At 30.6% G+C, this 25,330-nt stretch overlaps 1 protein-coding gene across 1 annotated transcript in view; it reads left to right on the forward strand.

Annotated features, from left to right (window-relative positions):
* LOC109598514 (V-set and immunoglobulin domain-containing protein 1) overlaps positions 1-23,953 on the forward strand; it is a 66,949-nt gene extending 42,996 nt beyond the window's left edge. The window contains exons 2-6 of the mRNA XM_049962142.1: positions 803-1,174; positions 11,878-12,080; positions 15,978-16,194; positions 21,881-22,168; positions 23,591-23,953. Of these exons, the coding sequence (XP_049818099.1) occupies positions 1,087-1,174; positions 11,878-12,080; positions 15,978-16,194; positions 21,881-22,168; positions 23,591-23,703 (909 nt within the window). The 5' untranslated portion in view covers positions 803-1,086 and the 3' untranslated portion in view covers positions 23,704-23,953. The remainder of the gene's footprint in view (positions 1-802; positions 1,175-11,877; positions 12,081-15,977; positions 16,195-21,880; positions 22,169-23,590) is intronic.
* Positions 23,954-25,330: the final 1,377 nt, after the last annotated feature.

Raw genomic sequence — 25,330 nt, forward strand, 5'->3', positions numbered from 1 at the left:
TTTTATAATGTTTATATATCTACGATTTATAAAAATTAGAAGTAAAATAACTTTTGTTAAATTCTTCAAACTTTGGCTTCCGGTGTCTTCTAAACGGTAAGAGATATCAAGAAATTGTAAGATACCTTTTTTGTAGAGTGTTCAATTTCCTACAAGAAATGTAAATAGAAATTTTCTGTACTACAAATAATGATGACATATGGATTTGCCATATGGGACTGAAGAACAAATAGACTCACCAGCCCAGTGTTTATACTTTCAATGAATTAAGACAACTTCTTCCAGAATTATAGGATACTTTGGATGAAAATCATCTGGATAGTAAGCAGAGCCGGAATAACACGATATTAAAAAATGATTTATTTTTCATTTTATACGTGGGAACAAAATTACTTATTTATTTTGTGAAACAAATTTTAAGCCTTTGGTTTAATTTCTTACTGATATTTATTTCTTCTATTACAATTTTACTATTACATTTTTAATATTTAATACTCATTTGCTTAATTTTTTGGGATATCAGGAATCTGTGGTGGTGCCTGAATATCCTTGCATCATGTATTTGTCATCAGAATAATTATTAAATACTAGAATATTTTTTCATTTGGATAAACTATGAAAAATGTGTATCAAAAGGTGCGTCTGGTTAGTATTAATACGAATTGTATCGCCAACTTTTTATACCACCACATCTTAGATGACACGAAAAGTACCAAAATCTGTATTGTGTAACTGTGCGTGAGTCATAGTGCAATCCACCATTACACACGATTTGTTTCTAATTAGCCTCTGTTTGTTTCAGACTGCCTAATGGAAAATCATTTCACGGAGATGCCACAACAATGAATGACGTTTGTTAACAACCCCGCAGTATTCGGTGTCCATCCACGTGGAGAATTTCGAATTACGCAACATTGATTGTCTCTGTAACATGCAAATGAAAAAGATGTTCGCAAGCCGCGTTAATGGGGCCCCATTCAATTAGAGACCGGCCCTCGTTCGCAGAACTGTAATCGGACGCTTGCAGTGTTGTGCTCTTATTGAATTATGTGTCAAAGTGTAAGTTTGATTACTTAGTGGCGTACGATGGCGTTCTGCTTCCGAAACTTTTCCGTGCTTAAACTTTTAGCGGTCGTGTTTTTACTGGACAGTGTAGTTTTCAGCGTTGCTCGGGGTTAGTATGAATCTTTTCCTTTGCCTTTTCTTCTGTTTTGTGTTCGGGGTCCGTGAAAGGCGACCAGATTTATACTAACGGTGTATGCTCTATAGTTCTATGGTTGTTGTATAAATATTGGTCCCAGAAATAACCCATTAATGTGAAGCGTAAGTAATAGACGCACACAAAGTGTTATGGAGCACTCACAGTTACGACACCTTAACATTTTAATAGCGTATTATGAGTGCTTTATAATAAACTTAGAAACAAAAAGAGCAACCGCTCATAAAGCTATATCTGAAGGCATAAATTATCGCACAAGTGTTATCACAAAGCTGTAATTATGTTAATATGGCACATATCTGAGCAATAAAGGATACATTGTCTCTATCATCTATTTTATGTGATTATTGACTTTAATTTCTGCAGTGTGGTTATGTTGATTACATAGAATATGTTCATCATTCTCATATATACGAATTTTAATATCGGTTGTGGTGAAATTGAATGAAATACTGGTTGGTTCGAATTTACATATAACAGTAGGAATTTTGTTTACAGGAGTGGCTAATTGAAATTTTATCAATAATTTAGTTTACGATAATTTATTGTTGCGATATATGTAGGTATATGCATAGTTTAACGCGTTTAATAAAATTTAAGTATTTATTTCATGGGAAACGAATTTCGATTTATGACTTAAAATAATTTAATATTTTATAAAAAACTGTGTGTGCAATAGTGGAAAAAAGTATGGAAACTTTTTGATGTTATGATTTAACATAACTTAACAGCTGTATTTCTTTATTTTATATTTTATTTAAAAATATACTTTTGGGTCAGGGAAACTTTATTTTGTGAAAAATATAAACACAATTATTTAATGTAATATTTCGTCGTATATCAATGGACATCCAACATTGCTTGGCATCTTCTTGGCATGGAATCAACCAGTTTTTGTAGAGGTTCTTGTTGAATTTGATCGCATTCCGTATCGGCGATATCAAACGGTTCTTTGATATTTTTTATATTAGTGTGGGTCCTTAAACGGCGATCCAAAATGTTTCATAGTTTAGGTTATATTGGGATTCAAATCTGGAAACTGTCAAGGCCACTTGAGTACCGATATGTTTTGACCATGAAATCATGTTTTCATTCATCTTCATAGTCGTACATATTCTCTACCATCAAAATCAAAACTAGAATTTTGAACCATCCAGAATGGTATTCCATACTATAAATTGTTCCATTAAGATGTTTTCTTACAAAACTTTTTCGGGTTTTTCTATGATAGGTGATTTTTCCTACATTCATTACACGATTTCTGACACTTCTATCCGTTACATCAAGGTCAAATTATTTCGAAATTTCCACATTTATTATTTTCATCACTTTTACAGATTTTTAAAACAGCTCTGTCTAGTGATGGGTTAATTTTTCGGAGATTATCTGTTTTTGGAGCATTTTTAACGTTACTACGAGTACTAATTTTAGTGGTCGGCTTTAGTTTTCCCTGATTGCGATAAATCCACCACATTTTGTCTAAAGCCGGATAAAAAATAGTGATAACTTGGCATAATAAAGTTTCCATACTTATTCCTACTATTATACATTGAGATAAGTATATTTCTTTTTCCATTAATATTACATAAATAGATATACGGATAGAATAGATTTTTTTAATATAAAATATATAAAAAATTGTTTTATTGACCATTAAAATTCATGAATTTGACTAAAATTTGAGAGGGATCTTAAAATGCATAATATTAGTTTACAGTAAATGTTCTTTTTTTAATATCTCTAAAACAATTGGTATCAAATACAAAAGAAATGAGAAAAGAGATTATTTCAAAAACAGACAAAAAATAGGAAAAACACAGATAAACAATTATTTCATAAAAATAAAAAAATATAAATTATTAGTCCATTGTAAAATATGTTGTTGAACCATGGATTAATTAACGTTGTTCATTTGATAGTTAAAGCAAACATTTTTGTTTAAATTCAAGTTTTATTTAAGTGATATATAATATTTAATTAAAATTGAATTACTGTTATATAACAAAATAATTAATCATCAAAAAATTACTCGATGCGCGACAGATATGATTGAAAAAAATCTGAAATAGTGATTAATGGATACTGTTCTGCAGCAGAAAAGGATATAAACTACGACAAGAATGATAAATGTAAATATTTATCTTGGTTGTTTACATTTTATGGTCCAGATGTTTTATTTACAATTAAAAGTAAAAAGTAAATATAAATATTATGAATATTATTATTGTTATGTTGAATTTTACCCCTCTTATCATAATTGACAATAATTCATGGGCTTACTCCTTGAATAAGGAACATTTTGATCCTCTGGAATGTATTGTAATGTAATGAGTTTACCGGTACTAATTTTATTATTATTCTCATCCAAGTATTGATGGTATTATTGAGCAGTTATCAAAATAATGCTTACTCGCTGCTGTAAATTGTTCCTGAAAATAATGGAACTGATACTAATCAGTAAGTTAACGAATCAGAATTTAAATCGGACCACAAATTATTGTTTTAATTAATGACCTGTTTTTATGACTGTTATATTACACAACATTAGAACAAAATTACTTTAAAATGCAGCACTGCAATGAAACACATTTACACGTGGACAATACTATCGAAAATTATTATTTCACGACGAGAAACAAAAACGCTTTGTTACTTGCCACTTTCCCTTTATATCAAATGTCAACCACAGCGTTTTATATAAATTTACTGCGTTATTATTTGGGATATTGAAATTTGAAGAGCATTTAGGTGGTATAGACTCGGAGTCGTGCATATGAACATGCTCATTTAAAAAGGCACGGTCAGCGTGTTTGTAGTTTTCGGAGCAATTGAATAATTTTCCTTTCGCCCATCCAAAGATATAAATATACGTCTTTGTTTGTGTTAAAAATTTACATATTTCACGGCGCATCGCGATACCGTGGCGTTATTAATAACGTCCCTAATTTGTATGCAAGACGTTAAATTAAATACATACGATAGATTAAGTAAGTCGGTTACGTGCAGACGACATTATTCTATCTGCGACGAGACCATAAATTTACTTCAATTGCCAGAAAATCATTTGCAATTAATAGGGGCTATGCGAATATTGTGTTCGTCGTTCTAGATTACACGGTTCTCGGTCCATAAACTGCTCAGATCGTCGCGCAACCAAATGAATCACAACCGTTTTCTGGGGGGGTGGGGGTGCAACCCCCAGATCAACCAGATGTCTTGTGACAAACGATTTCATGGTTCCTATTCATAAGCCGGGTCGCGATATTATAACCGTGCTTCTTTTTTTTTCTTACCCCACAGACGCGACTAAAACTGGGGACGAAATATTGGTAATAATTTTCGGGGCAATTTTTATTTATTAGACCGTCTGGCTTCTCCTTCAAAGTTGTACTTTATGGCGGCGGCATCAGTTTATGTTTTATGTCATCTGGTCTGTTATTAAATTTCTATTGTATTATTTTATATACATATTCAAATGTCACACAAACTCGATGTAATGTATTAGGTATGTAGTTAAACAATAGAAATTTTATTGATACGTTGCGTATCGTGTAATAAATCTAAATATTTACTAAAGATAATTTTATGAATAAATAAGCACTACATGGTTTTTTGGAACTTGTTCCGATAATTGTAAATAAATTACTATTATTATCAGTAGTAATACAATACATCACGAAAATCGTAAATTAGCATTTTAATTGGGAAATTAAATACTTTTCAGTTGGCTAATTTTATACAAAATAAGCCCAAACATATTTGTTTATTAATAAATTACAAATTATATTTTTTATGAAAATATTGGTTGCGTTGATTTTTTCTGAATGTCGTGTCTATTTTGCTCCAATTAAACAAACAAACCTTCGTTTCATTTAATTTTTATCACTAACTAAAAATTATGAATAAATAACTGCTCATTATTTATTTAATTAATTCAAATCATCACATTGTATCTGCGTGCCCTAAATTAATAATTAAATATAAATAATAAACGGATAAAAACGTTTTGATATTTACAGGAATTGTTTGTTGTACCTGTATCTATTTGGAATTTACATAAAATTGGTTTTCGGTTCAATGCATATCGGTTTAGCCCAGATTTCAATATATTATCCACTTACTGGGGAAAATACATTTTATTGCTCCGTTTGGTATATATTTAGGGTTTTTGTGTGAGGCGCAACTTTATAATGCAATAACATTGGATAATACGGTCTAAAAACTTGAGACATGAAGTGGCTCTGGAGAGCGCTTGGAGAAGACAAACAGCATTAAACAAGAATTTAAGAAGCGTAGATAAATATAAATAGAAGTTTCAGCAAGTTTTAGCAAGTAAGCGTTCTAATTTCTTAATAAATATATGTTTTTTTTTCGGGCAGTCTGTTAGGTGAAATGAAATCAAGTTAATTAAATGAAAGATTTTACGACGCAATTTACAAAATCTCTTTATCTGTAGTTTGGTCTTCTGTTTTCTATATATGATTTTCTTTTGTTCGATAAACTTTGTGTGGAAATTTAATGTTCAATGCAGGAGTGCACATATAAAAGGAAATAAAACTAAATTGATTTTACATTGCCGGATACTTTTATATTACGAATTTAAACAGTTCTTGTAGATTGTCAAAGCTAAATGTTCCTCGTGCAAACGTAATTCTATCTAATAAAAATTTACGATTATATTATTTGTTTTCCAGTACATTTTTAAAAAACATAAAATTTGCCATAAAAACCTATGTTTGGCTCAAGCAAACTGAAAACTGTTGTCAATTTATAATACGTTTTGCATTGAACTGCGCATGGTTTGTCAGACAGGACAATATATATATATATTCCAGTTTATTATTTTTATTTGGATCAAAGAGAATATTATTTGAAAAGTTTATAAACAACATCAGGATCATAAAGTCGTCCTGAAAAACATCAGGATCATAAAGTTCTCCTGGGGCTAAATAAAAAATATGGATAACTCGTTTTATAAATTTTTTATAACAGAGAAGACCTTATTCTTTATTAAGAAAGTAATTTATAAAAAAATTAATATTGAATCAAATACAGAAGCATATGAGCCTTAAATGTACTTTGTTAATTCTATTTAATTCTTTAAGCATCGGACTAAAATTGATAAATGCTGCAGTGAGTAATACATATGGAAATGTTAAATTGGACCGTGGATATTACATTCTTCCACAAGATATTGTTTTCAGTGTTTGTGCTATGGCTTTAATGTAAAGGACATTCGGTCGACGTAATAATACGAAATTAATATTTGGAAAATTGGTTATTACATTCCCAAGCTCATATAATTAGGTAAAATTTCTATCCAAATGAAGTGCCTGTTTGTCAATTATTTATTTACCTAATTGATGTTTATTGCTGTTTTGCAAAATATATTGGCCTGACAAAATTTTGGCGTATATAAATCTATCAACAATTTCTAGTAAGTTGTCACAGTTTTAGTCAAGGATAATTACGGTTTATAAAGTATCACAGCAATTCATAAATCTTCTTCAGTCATGCCCAGTAATACATCATATCAAATTAACACGGTTTGATACGTGTCAATATACCTAATAAATTATGGGAGATGCTATTTCTCCTGCATATCGAAATTGTCAACCTGTATAGTTTTAATTATTATTATTGATTGTGCAGCATTAATTGTAAAATAAGACAAATGTAAATTTATTAAAAAATAATAGTTGAATTGATTACTTTGTTTTAATGTTTATACGTGGATTTCAAAATTTTAAACAAATTTTAATTTAAAAAATATTTTTGTCACTATTAAATTACCATAATATTAATAATAATAATTAAACTTATGTTAATATCTATTATCCATCCTTTATAAAATTTTATTGAAAACATTCTTTTGAAATTTAAAAATCTTATTTGATACAAAGTATATTTGTCGTTGTTTTATATTAGGTACCGGAAAAGGTAAGTTTAATTTTAATTTTGATTCATTGTTTATTTGAATAAATTTTTATATTACATTTTAACAAGTAATTATTTGGAAGATTTGTTATATTCATTCTAATTACAATGTTTATTTTTTTCCTTCATTATATTTAAAACATTTTTGGGTTAAAACTTTTGGTTTTGTCTGAATAAAAGTGGCAATAAATGAACTGAAGTTGATCATGTCAAGGTCATCCTGAAACCCATACCAAAGAAGAAGTTAATATCTCGTACAAAATCCTCGTATTTGGAAATAGACCAGACATTAAACTTTGATACATTAACCATTAGAAAAAAAGCTTCATGCCATGAATTTCATGAAAAAGTTGGACAAATGGATTCCACATAAATTAAGAGAGGATAAGAAAATTAAGCTTCTGATAATTGCCTCTCTCCTTGCACTCAACGCAAATGAGCCTTTTATGGATCGTATTGTTACATGCGACGAAAAATGGTTTGATTACGATCATAATCACAGGTATTGACAATGGGTTGATGTTGGTAAATCTGGTAGATAGTCTTAACCCAAGACTGAAGACCTGACATACCAAGAGGCCAAACAATAAAAGCAAAAAGATTCTTTAGTCTATAGGAAATAAGTTCTGAGTCTTCAGAATGTTCAGATATTTCTCCATGTGGCTATTATTTATGTTTCCTATTGCTCAAATTTTACATACATAATAAATGATTTAATTCTGAAAAAGAACTGTCTCTTTTCTTCAGTTCAATAAAAGTTATTTTAAGGAAAGTTGTTATTTTAATGTTAAACGTAAAAAAGGAAAATTACTTTTTCTAATACCTTCATAATATTTGTAGAAACACAGAATAGACAGAAACCGGATTGTGTAAACAGATCAAAATTAAATTTCTTTGAGAAACACTGACAATTTATATGGGGAATTATTCAAGATAACAATGTTACTACGATCACTCAATATAAATACAAAGTGCGGATTTCTTAAAGAAATGCTTTTCAATAAAGTGCTCGTAAAATGGGAGTGTAAAAGCACTTCACAGATATTTAAACATAATTTATTTCTTTTAAGAAAACACACTGAATCGAGGTAACTAAGTGGTTGACATTTGAATGTATATTTTCCGCTGCAATAAGTGGATTAAATTTCTGAAGTTCAACTTTCCTACCGAATGCACGAACTAAGTAGCGCCGTGACATATCTTAACTAAAATTGGCCGGATTCGTGGAATAATAAAACACGTCACGAAACAGCATCCTTTCGTCAAGGATTATAAAGCAATACGCCGCAAACGTCAAACACAAATATCTGCCGGCATATTGGAAATTTATTACCGACGATATTCGCTTTCATGCGTGCCCAATACAAAAGTTTTTATGTAGATATAAAAATGTTTGCAACATATGTTTCTCATAGCCGTTTGCTTCCATAAGGTAGCTAAATAATTTATGCCTTCAAACTTTTACACTACATAAATATTTCCTGGGCTCTATACTACTAAATTCATTTCGTTTGGAATAACGTAGGAGTGTGTATAAATTTTCCTTTTTGTTTGGGGAGCTTTATGAAAATTTTTAAAAAATATTCGGACATAAAGTGAATTTTGGAGACAAAGCATGTACGAACCGTTCCATGAACAGCTTGAGTGTGAAGTTTACGGGAGGAGCATGCTTTAAAGCATTTAAATTCAATATAAAATAGTAAAATGAATTTAAAACTCGGCCTGTTTGGTTAAATTTTACACACATGAATTTATACCGTCATCCGAGCTGTTTGTTCTATTTTTCCCTTCGCAGCCAAAATTCAGCGCTTTTATCGCTTTGTTCATTTGGAACGCCTGTAAAATTAATAAACTTCCAATTTTGTTCAATTATTAACTAGCCAGTGAACTTGCAAAATTAACAGTTCTATGAGTTGAAAATAGTGAGAAGCATAAAACTTTAATTGTATGAACTCGTGAAATTGACTGAGTTTCGACGGGGCTCCTGATTTTTCCGCCAACATTAAAATTGGTTTAACAATAACGTAAATAATGTCGGTTTAACGTTTCCAAATTGTTTTCCCTCTAAACGTCATTAATTTTAATTCCGGGGTTCGGGCGGAACCAAAATTAAAAATCCATTTCGACCGTTCAAAAACCAAGCCTATTTATTAAAATATTCGCTCGTAATGGAATTCATATTCGCGAACAATTCCGCATCATGAGTAGAATCGATTCTCTTCTATTAAATATAAGTGGGATCATTTTACGAAAGAAAGATTCGGGTCAAGTGTTATCTCCAGAATAAAAATACTACATTCGCAGTACTTTTAATTTCATGAATATCCCTCGCAGGCCATCGGATTTACTTAAATGTTGTTCGCTGTCCGCGAGATGATTAAATCTTTTTGATCCGAAGTTTAATTGCGTTACCTTTAACAAACGGTTTACGAGGTATTTAAGCTAAACGAAATTAATTAGATAATTGAAGTGGAACGGTTTTTTAGGACATTTTTAATTTAAATTTAATATTTGACTCATTGTTCAAATTTAAAGTTTTTTAAGTCTGGATTTCATAATTCCAGTAATGGAAATATAGTATAATTTCGATAGTCCTGGCAATTATCGTTTCGGACTTTTGAGGATCTCAATTACAGAACTTTAATGTTTTTATTTTGTAAATAACTAAGAATTTGTAAAAATTGTTATATATACTATTAAATTAAAATGAATTATCATAAAATAAAATGGAAATAAACTGTACAATATCTCAAACATAAAAGGACATATTAATTCATCCCAGTTGTTCAAATATGTCTTTGAAGTTTAGTTTGAACCATTTTTGGTTCACCTTCATTGGTTTTTTTAAAGGAAATACGTCTCCTGTGGGGAGATTATTCTTTTCAGTACATTGGATAGTTGACGAGATGTATGAAAGAAATAAACTGTACAATATCTCAAACATAAAAGAACATACTAATTCAGCCCATAAATCTACATTTTGTTGAAATATGTCTTTGAAATTTAGTTTAAACCATCTTATGTGCAGCTTCATCAGCTTTCTTGGAGGCAATACGGGTATTTATTCTTTTCAGTACATTGGATAGTTGATAAGACATATGAGAATTCATTGGCAGCATCTGCATGTTTAACTGACTCTACACTTACATTCTCTGACTCTGAAGATTCTTGTACATATTTAATGTTTTAATATTTTTTATACTTCAATGAGAAAATATTTTTCTCCCAAACGATTGAAGTAATACCATCCCTGTTAATTTATTATTTGAGTCAATATATGTCAATAATTTGGAGATTATTTTTTAATGTTTTTTACTTATTACATTTAATTTTTTAGGAGTGGAATATCTTAGACGCCTGACAACTTTTTCTATTATTTTTTCAAGTTTGTTGAAATTGTGAATTCAAGCAAAACAAAAACGTAGGAGTATGTAATATCTGAGGTTAAATCCTTAAAATCCTGGAGTGTCCGGGCTAACGCCTGTTAAAAAAATATTAATATTGGTCCAAATAATTGCCAATTAGTGGGTATATGATTTGATATAAAGTTTGTAATTATTGGGTGCCACATTGTTTCTATATTATAAAACTTACAAACTAACCCGGAATTCGAACGGAAAATTATTTTCAAAGAGTTTTCTTATTTCACCAACCCACATTTCATTTATATTAAATTGCCGCTCCCGTTAAAGCTTAAAAAACTCGTCAGAGACCTTAAAACTAAGTCGATAAAATTTTAATTTTAAATTGCAGTGGAATATATTATTTTTTAGGATTCTAATTCCAAACAACCTCCATTAGAAATAATTTAGGGTCATAAGGTCTATAAACTTAAGTAACCGCTTAGGACCTAAAGTAAATTTACATTTAACTAATCTCTAAAAGATTTTGAGTAGCAATTTTTAAGCCAAATTAATGGCTCAATTTACCGTCAGTACGTAGCATAAATCTATTCATAAACGTGTCTTTTAACTTTCTAAAAGATCGTCCGAAATAAAGTTGCCGCATAATTTTTATAATTGTAATTTAAATTGCAATTCTCGTAAAATTAATTAAGGGGGTTAAATGGACACAAGAACCAATTAAACTTGAGTTGTACAACTAAAGCAGAAGAGGTGGAATAGAATGCGTTTCACACGTGTAATTTAGTCGTCGATCTGGTTATACCCATAGCTCGAGTTTCCACAATAGACAATTAGAATATTTGACTGAGTCTGAACAGAAGGGCTTTTGCAAATAGAGTGACTTAAGGGGATCATTTAGTAATGCGAATGAGTGGCTAGAAGGAGGACCGGCAGACTGTATTGTAATTCCAATTAAGTTTCAACAAGAAAAACGTTTTATTTATTGTAACGTTCACATTTAATGCCAGTTAGATACGTAATTCTTCTAAAATGAACATTTTAATTGCTGGTCCATAAAACTGATTGTAAACTCATTGTAACACTAAGCTTTTAAATCCATTTATAATAAAAAAAATATAATAATTTTGTTTTTAAGAACTTAATTCAGTGTTAATGAATATTTAATTGTTTGACTCTTATGTTATTTATCTATTCAAAACACTCATAATGAAAATACAGCCTTTGAAATTATGTCTTTGTATTGTACTTAACCCTCTTCCGCTATTTCAAAAATTATTAAATCAGCGTTATTAAGGCATCACAAACAACCCCCTAAAATATTTAAAGGTAACAACCAAATTAATTATCTGCTTTTAGCTGAGGACGTCCCTCGTGACGGGGATCGTTACAAAAGAAGTTACGACACAAGAAGGAACAAGGACCAGACGGGAAACTCGTTGAAGTCGTCGCTTTCGGGACAAGGTGCCATATTCGTTACGGAAAACTCAACAACGGTGGCTGCTCAAATAGGCGGAACTGCAAAGCTACCCTGCGTTGTTAGAAAATTCAGCAATGGGGTGGTAAGTTCCATTACTTATGATTGATTTTCTCATTCAGTCGCGCCCATTCTGTCTCGACAGCAACAATTTAGAGTTTTGAGTTAAACTCTCTTTGACGATCGACAAAAAAATTAATCAATTGAAAATCATTATACATACATATAGAGAGTACAAGTCGGGTTTTTTTTTGGGGAGCAAGGGAACTGATTATGTTTTCTTAAAGTGATTTGAAATTCTATGGAGCCTTGGAACGGTTTAGTATTTTGTGCTCCCGATGTTGCTTTGTCCTCGGGCGTTTCTATAAGTATCCGTTTGCCTGAATATTATTGCGTTCCTTGATAGTGTGACAAATATTCGAGTAATATAAATGTATCGTTAAAAATAACATTGTTATTTGTTCCTTTCTCGTCACTGTTTGATAATGTTCCTCTTGTGGCATATGCCCCGTCAAACTACCATCACAACAACATTTTACGCAAGGAAAATCGTGTTTATTACCAAAGAAAAAGGACTAAAAAATATATTTAAGTTTCACTGTTTATTTTTACATGGAGTCGAGAACATTGAGTATATTTTTAGGCGTATCGGCAAAATATGTAAATAAGTGTATACATTATAATGTAATACATAATCATAAACTCATTTGTTACCTATGACATTTATTGTCTCATTTTGTTACATAAATTGACTTACATTATAAAAACATTTTCTTTACATTCACTGCCATGAATTATAAATATATTTTTCGCCAATAGGATTATACTAACAAATATTTGAATATTTATCTTTGATAAAACTTGGACGTTGATTAGCTCAAAGGATATTTTTCTTGTTAATCATGGAATGACTAATTACCATCTTAATATTCGTAAAATGTAAATAGAAAATGGCAGTTCTACCTTTGAAACTTTCGAGTTGAAGCTCGCAAATTATCATCCGGTTTTCATTAGGAATAACGTTAATTATTTTGTGTATTTAAATATACAAACAGTCGGAAAAAGGCGTACTGAGTCAATTTGTTTAAAGTAAATAATTTGTCCTCTTATTTAGATTAATATTTACCCCCGATCTGTTTATTCAATTATCTTATTAAATTTAAATTAAAAATTACGTGAAAACAGTAATCACATTAAAAAAAAAACAAACACATCATACACATAATTAGCAACATGAGTTTTAAATAGAGGAAAATCCATCAACGTATACCCACACAATCAGTGGATTTTCTCTTTCCTCCAGCCACTCAAAACCTTAGTAAATGGTATTTGAAAACTTTGAAGAGACTCCTCCGTTGTTTTGAATCAGGCAAATACTGGAAATAGAAGCTACTTCTCGCTTTATTAGCTTTCAAAAAGTTTTGTTTCCAGACTTGCATTGAAATATTGATTGCAAATGACTTTTCCAGTTCGTATCACTGATTAAAGTTATAAAATAGAATTTAGTTGAAGACGGTTAATACTTGGCGAACTTTCTCGCAAATTAATTAGTAAATTTTATTACATTGTAATTTAAATAGTTTCTCTTCACTTCACTTAATTTGTTTTATTAAAAAAAAAAATAATTAAATGAAATCAAATTAATGCAGTTTAAACCTGTCAAGTTTAAATTATGCTACAGTTGCAGCGTGTACGATGATTAAATTAAATTAAATTTGGTTTTTAAAACACATCAAAATTGTCAAATATTTATAATAAAGTCGGTGAATTTAATTGAGCAATGAGTTAATAATTTGGTCGGAAAATCGTGGATCAAATTTAAATTTCGAGTTTGACTAATTGCATAATATATTATAAACTGAAGTGTGTGGTAATTTAATCAGGGACTTTTTGCATTTAACGTTAATGCATAATACATTTAAATTAACATATAAATTACATATACGTATATTTTATTTATTATACCTTTTTTCTAAATTACATACAACTTGGTCACGAGCCCATTTATTATAAATCAAAAATTACAACTCGTAGAAACATTCTACTTATTGATTAGGACTCGACAGCTAATAATATGATAAAAATGTATTAAGACCTTTTGTACTTATTTTTTAATTTTATGGCCCATTTTTGTACATGGTAAATTGCCTTGGCTCACGCTATCATAGAATGGATTTCCCTTTGAAGAAATAAATTGAATGCGAAATTGGTAATTTATCTCGTAATAGACCCTTGTACATCTAAAATCAAATATTCTGTGATTTATTTATTTGTATATATTCTCGACTGCCGGAAATATCCGCACAGAATTTAATTAAATGCTTTTTTACACAAATTAATTATTTTTAATTTTCAGTATTTCATCATTCCACGTTCACTTTACTTTTTGACCTGTTTTAATATTTGAAATTTGCGTGCAAAACCATACGATAAAATTTTTATTAGGCATGATAAAAAATAAACGGGGATACAAGTATTGTGCAGGCAGTGAAATTATGTTGTAAATGGGGGGTGTTCTTTATTTTAAGAGTAGGTACGTATTTAATCCTGAGTCATTTACTTCGTTATGATTCAGCAAACGAATATTTCATGCACTGCAACGCTAAACCAAGTTCATTAGAGCGACTTTTGTAATGCTCTGCTCTAATGCAACAATGAAACTCTTTTTAATTTATGTTTTGCACTTTTCCGATTTTAAATAATTTCAAGCTCAGTGAGCGCACAATGTAATTGTTGTTTTACTATCTTTTCTGTTAATAATAAACTTGACAGTGCAGTAAATAAATAAGATTAAACTGCAAGCTGGATAGTTTTAGGAAGTTGTAAATATTCTGGTTTTATTTGACCCTGCTAGCTAGGAAATTAACTTTTGTTAACGGGAAACTATTTGGCTGTTCAGTCGACTAGTTTTTAATTTGCAATTTCATTATTCCATTTTGACGAATCAAATTTTACATATTATGATTGTAGTGCTTGTAAATTTGATTAAATTCCAAACAATGGACACGGATTTAATTAAACTACCAAGTAAATTTCAAAACATCTTGCACCGACTCATTTATTACACACTTTGCCGTGTATTTTTCGTAAAGCTACTTGGAATAACTAAAGAAACGATGGTATATTCTGAAGTACACTTATCACAAAGTTGTTCAATCCGTGGCTGTTAGTTAGCGGTCAAGTTTCCATATTAAGGGTCTTTACAATTCTTGGGTCTGACCGCCAATTTAGTGTGGAAGAAAGCTTGGCGAAGATTAATTACCAAAATAAGTTTTGGAGTGCTGACATCGTGAGTTAAACTATCCTGATACACGAGCTAACTTCAAAACTTGACCTTCTTGCCACTTAGAAATAATACCGAATAAACATCAAACAATTATTTCACAGTCCGGTGATATCAACGGAATATAGGGGAAATTTTACCTGAACGAATTTTTATTTCAATTATACGAGTGCATCATTAGTAACTTTAGCTTTCGGACTGATCTTTTATTGCCTTCTTTTTTTCGTTTTAATCTGAAAAGTGCAGCTGACGAAAAAGTAATATAAAATTCCGATGATGCAGTAAATATTGAAACTGAGTTCATTTAATTCGAGAGTTTGGTAAAAAATCCAATTTCTTGTACAAAATTACTTAATTAAAAGACTGATTTGAAAGTTGAAATTGACTTTTTACATTGTTTCATTAATATCTGATGTTTGCCTACACGTTTAATATTGCTTAGTGTGCCGATACAGGGAACAAAAATTGCGTGTGCTCAATTTAAATCACCAAAAAAAAAAAAACTAGATATGGAACAGTTCTCCGATGTATCGAACAATTTTTTTCGTTGTTTTTTTTTGCCGTTTTCAGCGGATGTAACAAGGTGACAGTAATAATTCGTGTTTCGACTAATTGCCAACACATCGTCGAGATAGTATAAATAGAGTGCCGTTAAAATAACCACCGCCATTAATCACGCCGCTCTGCGGTTTGTTCCAGGTGTCCTGGATTAAGAAGGAGAATCTGCCCCCGACTATTCTCACCGTGGGTCTGGCGACATACATCGCGGACGACCGCTTCCTGGTCGAGCATGCCCGCCACCTCCAAAACTGGGGGCTGGTCATAAAACATGTCAGGCCTTCGGACGCCGGCCGCTACGAGTGCCAAGTGTCGACGCATCCCACCACCAGCATATTTATCCAATTAAAAGTTACAGGTTGGCAATAATGCGGATTTTATTCTAGTTAATGTTAAAACAAAAGTGATTTACGGTTCCCTGGGGTGAGAAAAGTAGCTACAACTTGACTGCTGAAATTCCGAAATACGGTTTATACGCTGCTGTTAACTTGTGTAATCCTCTACTAAATTTTAGTACTTTCTTAGTATAAATAGATAATTTAATACTGTAATATTACAATTACAGTTTACATTAGTTTGGAAGCTTAAAATTAAAATTTAAGGTACAATGTTATTGGTTATATTTTGACCACCCTTTTGTCCATTTTAGAAAATTCTGCTTGGGATATATTGGCTCATGTAGACGAAATTATAGTTCGAAGTGGAAGTGAATTAGGGCGTAGTTGAAGGTATCAAAGTCCGTTTTAGCATATCTCTTGAATGCTAGATAGGATTTAGGTCAGGAGACCTCCGGGGAAATTGTCTCAATATCCAGACTTTAGAGCCGTTCGACCACAATTTCTGACCATTATCGTCATCAAAAACGACGAGAACAGCTTGAAATGTATCATTAACAGTGTCCCTTGCTGGTCATTGGACATATGTACAATTCTGTGCGGTCATTACAACAAATTTTCTCCCTATACCACAATTAAATCACTTTGAAATAGGTAAAATTCTTCGACGATTTCGTAGAAAACCTCGATCATCATTGCACAGCCCAATTCTACTTTCGTCTGTGAAAAGTACAGATTACATTCCTCCCTCCAGTGAACATCAGACTTTGACGGTTCTAATCGTTGTTGCTTATGGTTTCCTAACTGTTTCGACTGAAACATCTGTAGTTTGTATAAGCCTTTGAAACTCGGGATGAGATGTTGTAGAATTTATTTTTGCTAGCTGAGCTAGAAAACGATCCTGGACTTCTGTGGTGAGTTTTACACGACTTCTCCTGGGCTTATTTTTTCCCAACTCCCGAAAACTTGAATAGGGTGTGTGACCCCTGCCGTTTGTGGAATTTCCCCCCTGCTACATGCCCTGTTCTGACAGAGCAATAATTCTTCCTCTCTGGACTTCTGATAACCCCACATGATAATAAAATTGGCGAAAATAAGTAAGTTTACTTCACTATTACTATACATGGGAACTGTGAAATTGATACTGTCGGAACAAATCTTACCATACATTTATTTTTATAAAAAAAAACATTTGCTGTTTATTCACGACTAATTTCTTTTCATGAAAAATAATTCCTGAAATTGGTGATACAATTGACTAGAGAATAAAAATACCTTTCAAAAAAAAATGTGATGATCTCCATATGGTTTTGGGCAATTTAGCATATGTCATCTTTATGGCAAAATTTAGATAGATTTAAGTTTTTTCAGAGGTCGATATCTTGTTCCATTTAAGATTTATTGGGAGGGGGACGTCATTATATATATGTATGAACCTCATTGGATATTATAAGCATGTTTCACACACATTCATATAATTTTGTACGAATTTTATTTATTTATTTATTTTATCTCATATAATGGAGTAAATAATAGGAGTCAAAATATGATCAAAAGCCCTAGACAATTAGTACTATCATATTCACAAAGGATATTAAAAAAATGAACAATATTCAGTTCCGTTAACACAATTTCATGTAGTTATAAAACGTTTTTGTAAACTCAAACACTACATTAAATATAAATTAAATCAATTTAATACATGGAACACATGTATCTCGAATATTCAGTGAATAAACCATGGTTTTATTCCCAGAATATCCGATTAGTCTATTGACACGTAAAATTGAAGGTGAAATGTAATAGAATGCTCTTAAAACTATTATTGTTAGTAATTCTGCTTATATGATAATGGTACAATTATTTTAAATACAATAACACAATCATTTTAATTAAACTAATTGTTAACAAAAACCGTAAAACTTATTTATTGCACAGCTAACAGATAAAACCATCATGTTGGGTTCAAAACATATCATACATAACAATTAAAATAACATAAAACACAGGGTTTTAATCACAATTGTTTTGTTTTACTTGTTACCTGCTTTAATTAAAACGCGTCCTTCTGTTTGGATCTGATTTGAACAAAAGTCCCAATTCTGAAAGCAGATAAATGAACCCTGGAAGCTTTCATTTATTAAATATTATTTTGGGACCCGGATTAAATTAGTCGAATCAAGTTAATTAATTATCGATGCATGTTCGTTTTAAAGTCGCCGGATTAAGTCTAAAATTGGCACGAATTAATTTTATATTTTCTTGCCGATGTGTGATTTATGCGGGACCAATTAACCTCCAACACAAACTAATCGATTAACTCAACGTAACTTAATAAAGGGACTGTCGAGATGCGAAAATTAAATTGATTCGACCATTATATTAAACGCCCCACTTCCGGTCGTAGTACGTAAAAAAAACTTCGGCGAAGTGTTTCCCCACGAAAGAAAATTAAAAGTGTTTTTGTTATGCGATGAAGTTTTGGTTTATGTATTAAGTTTGGCCATAAAGCATTATTTTGGTTATTTTCCCGGATATAAGGGAATATCATTGTCATTAAAGTTAACAGTTCGCATCATCAACACAGTACGTATGTTTTAACTGCAATAAAACACGTATTACATTTAAAAACGTAATTTATAGAAAGTTTACGTTTCAGTCGGAATTACAGAAGCGTGCTTGTTCCTTTTAAACTAAACTTTCAAGGCGACTTGTCACTGCAGACGAATTTATCGTTGTTTCTTTTAAAACTAGATATTCGAAATCCCTTTTTCCAAATCGTTTGGCTTGACAAATGAATAGTTAGAATGTGATGGGGCTGAGATGGATCAAATGACTCGGCCAACCTAAGTCCGGGATAACTTGTTTCGTACATTTCCTCTTCCGGTACTAAATACGGTAAATTAATTTATAAAATGAGCTTTAAGAAGTTTTGTACATTTCCCGATTTTGCTTAAGAATTTCATTAATTTTACGAAAACAAATTTATCTTGTACTAATTTTCTTGTGAATACACCGAGAATAGGCATTAATGGTCTCGTATATTACAAATACCCACTTAAATATAGTGCGTTTTAAAATTTAATGGTGGACAAGCGTCACTGTTAAATTACAATTAGCCAAATTATGTAAAAATTTTTTTGCAAAAGCTTTTAATAATATTTATATTTAATCGTGTTTATTTTATATTCGAGGTACATTTTGTTCGACGTATCAAGACTACGGCAAAATTTTGTATGTTTGAATATTAATTACAAATGGTTTATTTCAATTACAAAACAGACATGTTTTTTATTTAAAATAAATATTTTATATTCAGTGAAATGGCAAAGTAATATTCTAAAATTCTACCATGTTATTTATTTATAAATAAATTGAAAATATGTATGTAAATGAATTCAGGATGGCGTTAAAAATACACTGAAAAATTGAAATATTTAAATCATATGAATACAAAAAATATTTAATGTTAATATTAGTTTTGCTATTGTTATTGTAAACATGTAATATTTTATAAAGTATGGGATCAAATGCAGAATTGGTTTATAAAATTGCCTTATCCCATATAAATATTGATTTTTTAACTAATATATTACATTATTCAGAGATGATATCCAAACACACTTAATCGGTTGTTAACTAAATTATCTTTTTTTTTTTAATATTAAAGCAACTATCATTAAGTAGATAATAACATACACTCAGGTGCTAAAAAAGTATTAGTAGCAGTATTATTAATTATATTGACAAGGAATATTAGGAATATAGGAAATTGAACAATTTTTTCATAACACTTACCATGTACAAGATATCGGAGGTTAAAGATTGATGAATATAACAAAAAATTTTTTTTTACTTTTATATTTTATAAATCGTAGATAAATAAATATTATAAAATGTACAACATATATATTTATATATTAATTTATTATTTATGTTGTCCATATAAAATTTATATATAAAAAATTTTTTGTTAAATTCTTCAATCTTTCACCACCGATATCTTCTAAATGGAAAGAGTTATAAGATAAATTTTTTGTAGAACGTTTAGACAAGAAATGTAAATATAAATTTACTGTGTGAGTAATGACGACATATGGATTTTGTCATTTGGAATTGAAGAAAAATGGAAAACTAAGACGAGAAGTCTATTAAAATTAAGAGCTCATCTTTGGAGAACATGTTTTAAAGGTGCCTAAAAACTAATTTGTCAGTGTCAGAAGTTAAAAAAATAGTTCATTTTTTTGACCCACACTAATATATATATACAGTGGTGAGAAATTTTATGAAATATTCCTTAAGGGATTTATTTCAAAATTTGTCTAGTAAATATATAAAACATATTTCAATATTCTAGGTTTTTATATTGTTTTATTGAATAATTCACATTCAATGGGAAAAAAGAAACAGTGTGAGAAAAGTGAAATGATAATTAATATGAAAAGCCTAGTTCTAAATATTGCTGACGTTGCTAGAAGCTTAACGTGCTTCTCAGTAAGGGTTTTTTATAATCTCATTAACAAATGTGAAACAAAACATTGATTTATCAGTCCTCGATCCTTTGTTAATTTTAATCAATACTGATTTTATTGAATATTATACGACCGAACGTATAGAGTCAGAAAACAGATAAAGAAAAAATATCTTGTTTAAGTAGACAATCATTTTATATGCAATCCCTGGTATAAAAAGAAAAGATAATAACGGTCAAGCAGATGCCATTTTTGCTGACTTTCTGAAAAGTGTTCAATAGTGCGTGATATAAAATATAAAGTAAAAGTCTTTTTCTACGGTTTCAGCTACTTTTCATATATTTTTCTGATTTGATATTCTCCGTCAAAGTGTCCCTGGTAATTCGTTTAACAATAAAGATAGCCACTCTAAAAATATATTGGAAAAAAATATTATGTTGAATATCCCACCGAAAATGTGGATATTATAAAATAATAACACAATAGTGTCTTGAAAAAATTCCATTGTTAAATTGTACAAGTTGTCTCGCATTTAAATCTCATTTAACTAAATTGTTACAGCAGTCAGCGAAATAGTTGTACACATCCTGCACACGCTAAAGCGGGAATCAATTGGGTTGCGAGCTCAGAGATAATTATATTGAAATTTAGGTAAAACACAGATTTCACCCGGTTTCATCCATAATGAAACATATGCGGATTTGAATATGAAACGTCAGTAAATAAATTATTGCGAACGCTTTTGTAATTGTTGATTTTAGCCGGAATGAAACGTTTTTCGGTTCATATTAATATATTCATAAATACATATGGATATGCGGTTATATTCAGAAAGGACATATTTGAATACGTTTGTTTATATATTTGTCTACAAATTTGAAAAATCCCGGAAATAAACAGTTTAATGGCGATTCTAATCCAGATTAGTGACATTAATGAACAGAAAACATGCTTTTAATCAAGTCCGTGCATGCAAGTCGTATTGACATATTCATCTCACGAAAGCTCTGGTTCCTAACCGAAGGCAACTTCAACGTTGCCGTCGAAATTGATTCCGGTAAATGAGGAAAATATGGAAATCAACATTGATTAAAAGAATAATGAAAAACACAATTTTAATTTACAAGGACCATCATTCATTTTATGCAGTCCCTTCCGTTCTTTTTTTTTGCAACGATTTCAGGAGGATGAAAGCAACAAAATTTATCAATTATATAACACAGTTTGGCAATTCCAGAGGCTACAGCGGCAATTGTGGGGGCGCCGGACTTGCACATCCGGGCGGGATCACTCCTGCGACTGGTGTGCACGTTGCAGCAGTCCACCGAGGCACCCGACTACGTGTTTTGGTACCACGACCAGCGTATGATAAACCACGATCCCGGCGTTTCGGTAACGGCCGATAGGAGCTACAGCGTGTTGCAGCTCGAGGAGGCCGACACGAGCCACAACGGCAATTACACGTGCTACCCCTCGAACGCCATACCTGCCTACATTAATGTGCACGTTTTAAATTCTACCGAAGGTAAATCCACGATTTTTATCTGTGCACACTCACCTCTCCCCGTTATCTTCGTTTAGTTATCTATGTTTGCTCTCTGCTTTAGTGCTCCGCTGTTTGATTTGATCATCATTTTTGGATTTGTTTCATGAAACGCTTTTAATTGGTTTCATTACGTGGTTTAACTTTATCACTGCTACATCAACATACTCTTTTTTATTTTTTATTTCAGTTTCAGGTTTATCGAAAACGTGAATGAATGCCCATTTTTTGTAAGAGGATTTATTTTAGCTTCGTTTCTCATTTAATTTTATTCACTATGTAATTCAAATGGTAATTTTTTGTGCAGCTCTAAACCAATGCAAACTGATTAATTCGGAGCAATTACAGTTTCTTAGGCTCACAATTACTATTCGGTTTTACATATTTTTAATATTAATTGCGAACAATTAAATAAAACGGCACCAAACCTAACCAACCCTTTTGTGCCAGTGTTATTAGATTAAACGGTGCAGTTACAGCATGGCGAGAGTCTGGGAAGGGTCTTTGCTGAATTCCAAATATGTTGAGAATTAATTACTAAATTGAGGGCAGGGATTTCTGCATACCTTGGACCATTAAATCGTTCAGAAACTGTGTCGACATAGTATTTATTTATTTTGGACGGTTTATGTGAAAATCACGTTCACTGGTAATGTCGTTTTGTGGTTTTTATCTAAACTAACTAAATAGTCGAAAAAAATTACAAGGAATAAAATGAATGTGCCCAAGTGAAATCAATATGTGCGTTACCAGGTAAATTTTAAAATCGTTTGTTTCATGTAACATATAATTAAGTTTTTCAATTTTTGCCTCATTAATTTTAACGAGGTTTTAAACTACAAATTGAATTTTTTATAATTGCGTTTGGTGCTTCCATATCATAAATCATTATGGATTACCAATTTTATTTTACATTATGCTTAATCACATTGTCCATTTCTCTGTCTACATTTCTGCCGTATCTAGCCTTCCAGCTCCACTATAAAATTTAATTCCTAACCCCATAGTTAATTTAATTAGAAGATTACAACCTAGATTATACATGGCAAGTTGAAATTTCACGTCCAAACTGGCATTTGAATTTCCAAATGTTAATAGGATTTTCCAATTATGATTTTAAACGGCTCTCATGCACTTACGTTCACGTGAAGACCGGACGAAAAAACAGGGAGACAGTCATAGTTCATTTTTATTTTACTGATTTTCTCAACTTCGATGTGTCTTTTTTTGTTTGGTTTAAGGTATGTCGTGCTGGTTGACATCGTTAATGCGCAAGCGAAAAGCAAAGAGCATTCTGTGCCGCGAATAAACTAGAGCCGTTTTGAAAATTGTTTCGCATGTTATTTGCATTTCTCCATAAAAACGTTACATTTCTCACTAATTAAGGTTTTACTTATTCAACAGAGGAAAATCCAGCGGCAATGCTCCATGCAAACTCCAGCGACGTTTCAACAGGCCTATTTTACAGTATTCTCGTTGCCGTTTTCATTAACATGTTCGTCATATTGAATAGATGAAATTATTCTCATTGTTAGATAGACAATATTGTAAAAATAAAAACGAAATGTAAATATTTTTGTATATATTCATAAACTATAATAAATTCTGTAAAAAATCGTTCACGATTTAGATCTTGAATGCTTCAGTAATTTCAGTATCGGGTAATCTAAATGGTGAACGGTGTATGTTTAACTGAGTATAACCATTTTGTGTAAAAAACTAACAAAGAATTTATTGATGTATTGTCCCAATAAATCGTGTATATAATATTTATGAGTTTTAATTTCCTAAATAAGGTTACAATAACATTTTCAGTTGTGGCACTATAAATAGAAGCACACTAAGTAACAGGTAAGTAAGTATAATCATTTTCTGGTTTCGAATTTTTTAAAAGTTACCGATATAATTAATTTAGAGCTTTCGCAATTAATTAACTTCCCACATTGCATCGACGATTTATTATAACTTGTTAAAAGGTAATTTAATTCATCTAGAAGTTTCGCCATAATAAAGATAAATTATTTAGTTAACTACAAGCGAAACAATTTTTCAAAATAAATTAAAATTTTCGCTTAACTTTTTTTTATTAATTTGTAACTATCAATCAAATTAGTAGACACTTCTAACTTTAGATTTACAAGGGTTGGGCTTTTGTTGTTCATGAAAAGAATGAATAGTGAAAAAACATTTTTACCTTCAATGGGGTAGTAGTGACCTCGTTTTAAGTATGATTATTAAAAAATTAAAATTATTATTATTCTTTTAATAATTTTATTAATATCAAGTAAGTTTATCAGAATAATTAAAGGCTAATTTCTAATTATTGCTACTGACATTTACAGGTGTCATATTTATGACATCAACATTTTTGTCTCTGTAAAGTTTTGTAAGTTTCGTAAATTTCTGAAATTATTATTGAAGATGGCACGTACCAAATCAAAGAAGAGCAATAAACGACCATCAAGAAAATCCGTGATCAAGAAAACGACTAAAAATGATGTGGCGAAGTATAAGAAGAATTTGAAAATTGTGTTTAAACCTGTAGTAACAAGACCGCAGTCTCACAACCAGCAAGGTGGTCCGATTATGATAACTGATGTAAAAAGGGATGCAATTGAATTTTCATTGAGACACATCTTAAATGTTGTTCACAAAACTGCATGTGAATGTCTTGATAAATTTAAAATGAAAAAAAATAAAGGTAAAATTAATAAGAATGAAATGATGGTGTTCAAGAATTCGTTCAAAGGAGGTAAATTCAAGGAGTAGAATGATATATGTGTCGACACTGTTACACAAAATTTATGTATAAACCTCAAATTTAATAAAAAATATTTTAGTTTAACTTCTCAATTTTTTTTTCTAAAATAGCATATACATTTGTTGTGTGGTATCACATAGTTATAATTCTAAAAGACAAAGTGTGCCACCCTATTGGACATATTTGATTATCCTTTGTCCTTTATTGATTCCATTTTTTCCTATATCATAATATATTCAAATCATATATTCTCTTTTGAATTTTTACTTAAACTTTATTGACAGAATTAAAAATGTGTTAGTTACTTATCTTCAGATTGCTCATGTTCCCTTCTTAAGTGAATATTTTCACTAAGTTAATGGAATATTTATAAAAAAAACACT

Source organism: Aethina tumida, chromosome 1 (assembly GCF_024364675.1).
Source record: "Aethina tumida isolate Nest 87 chromosome 1, icAetTumi1.1, whole genome shotgun sequence".
Taxonomy (NCBI): Eukaryota; Metazoa; Arthropoda; class Insecta; order Coleoptera; family Nitidulidae; genus Aethina; species Aethina tumida.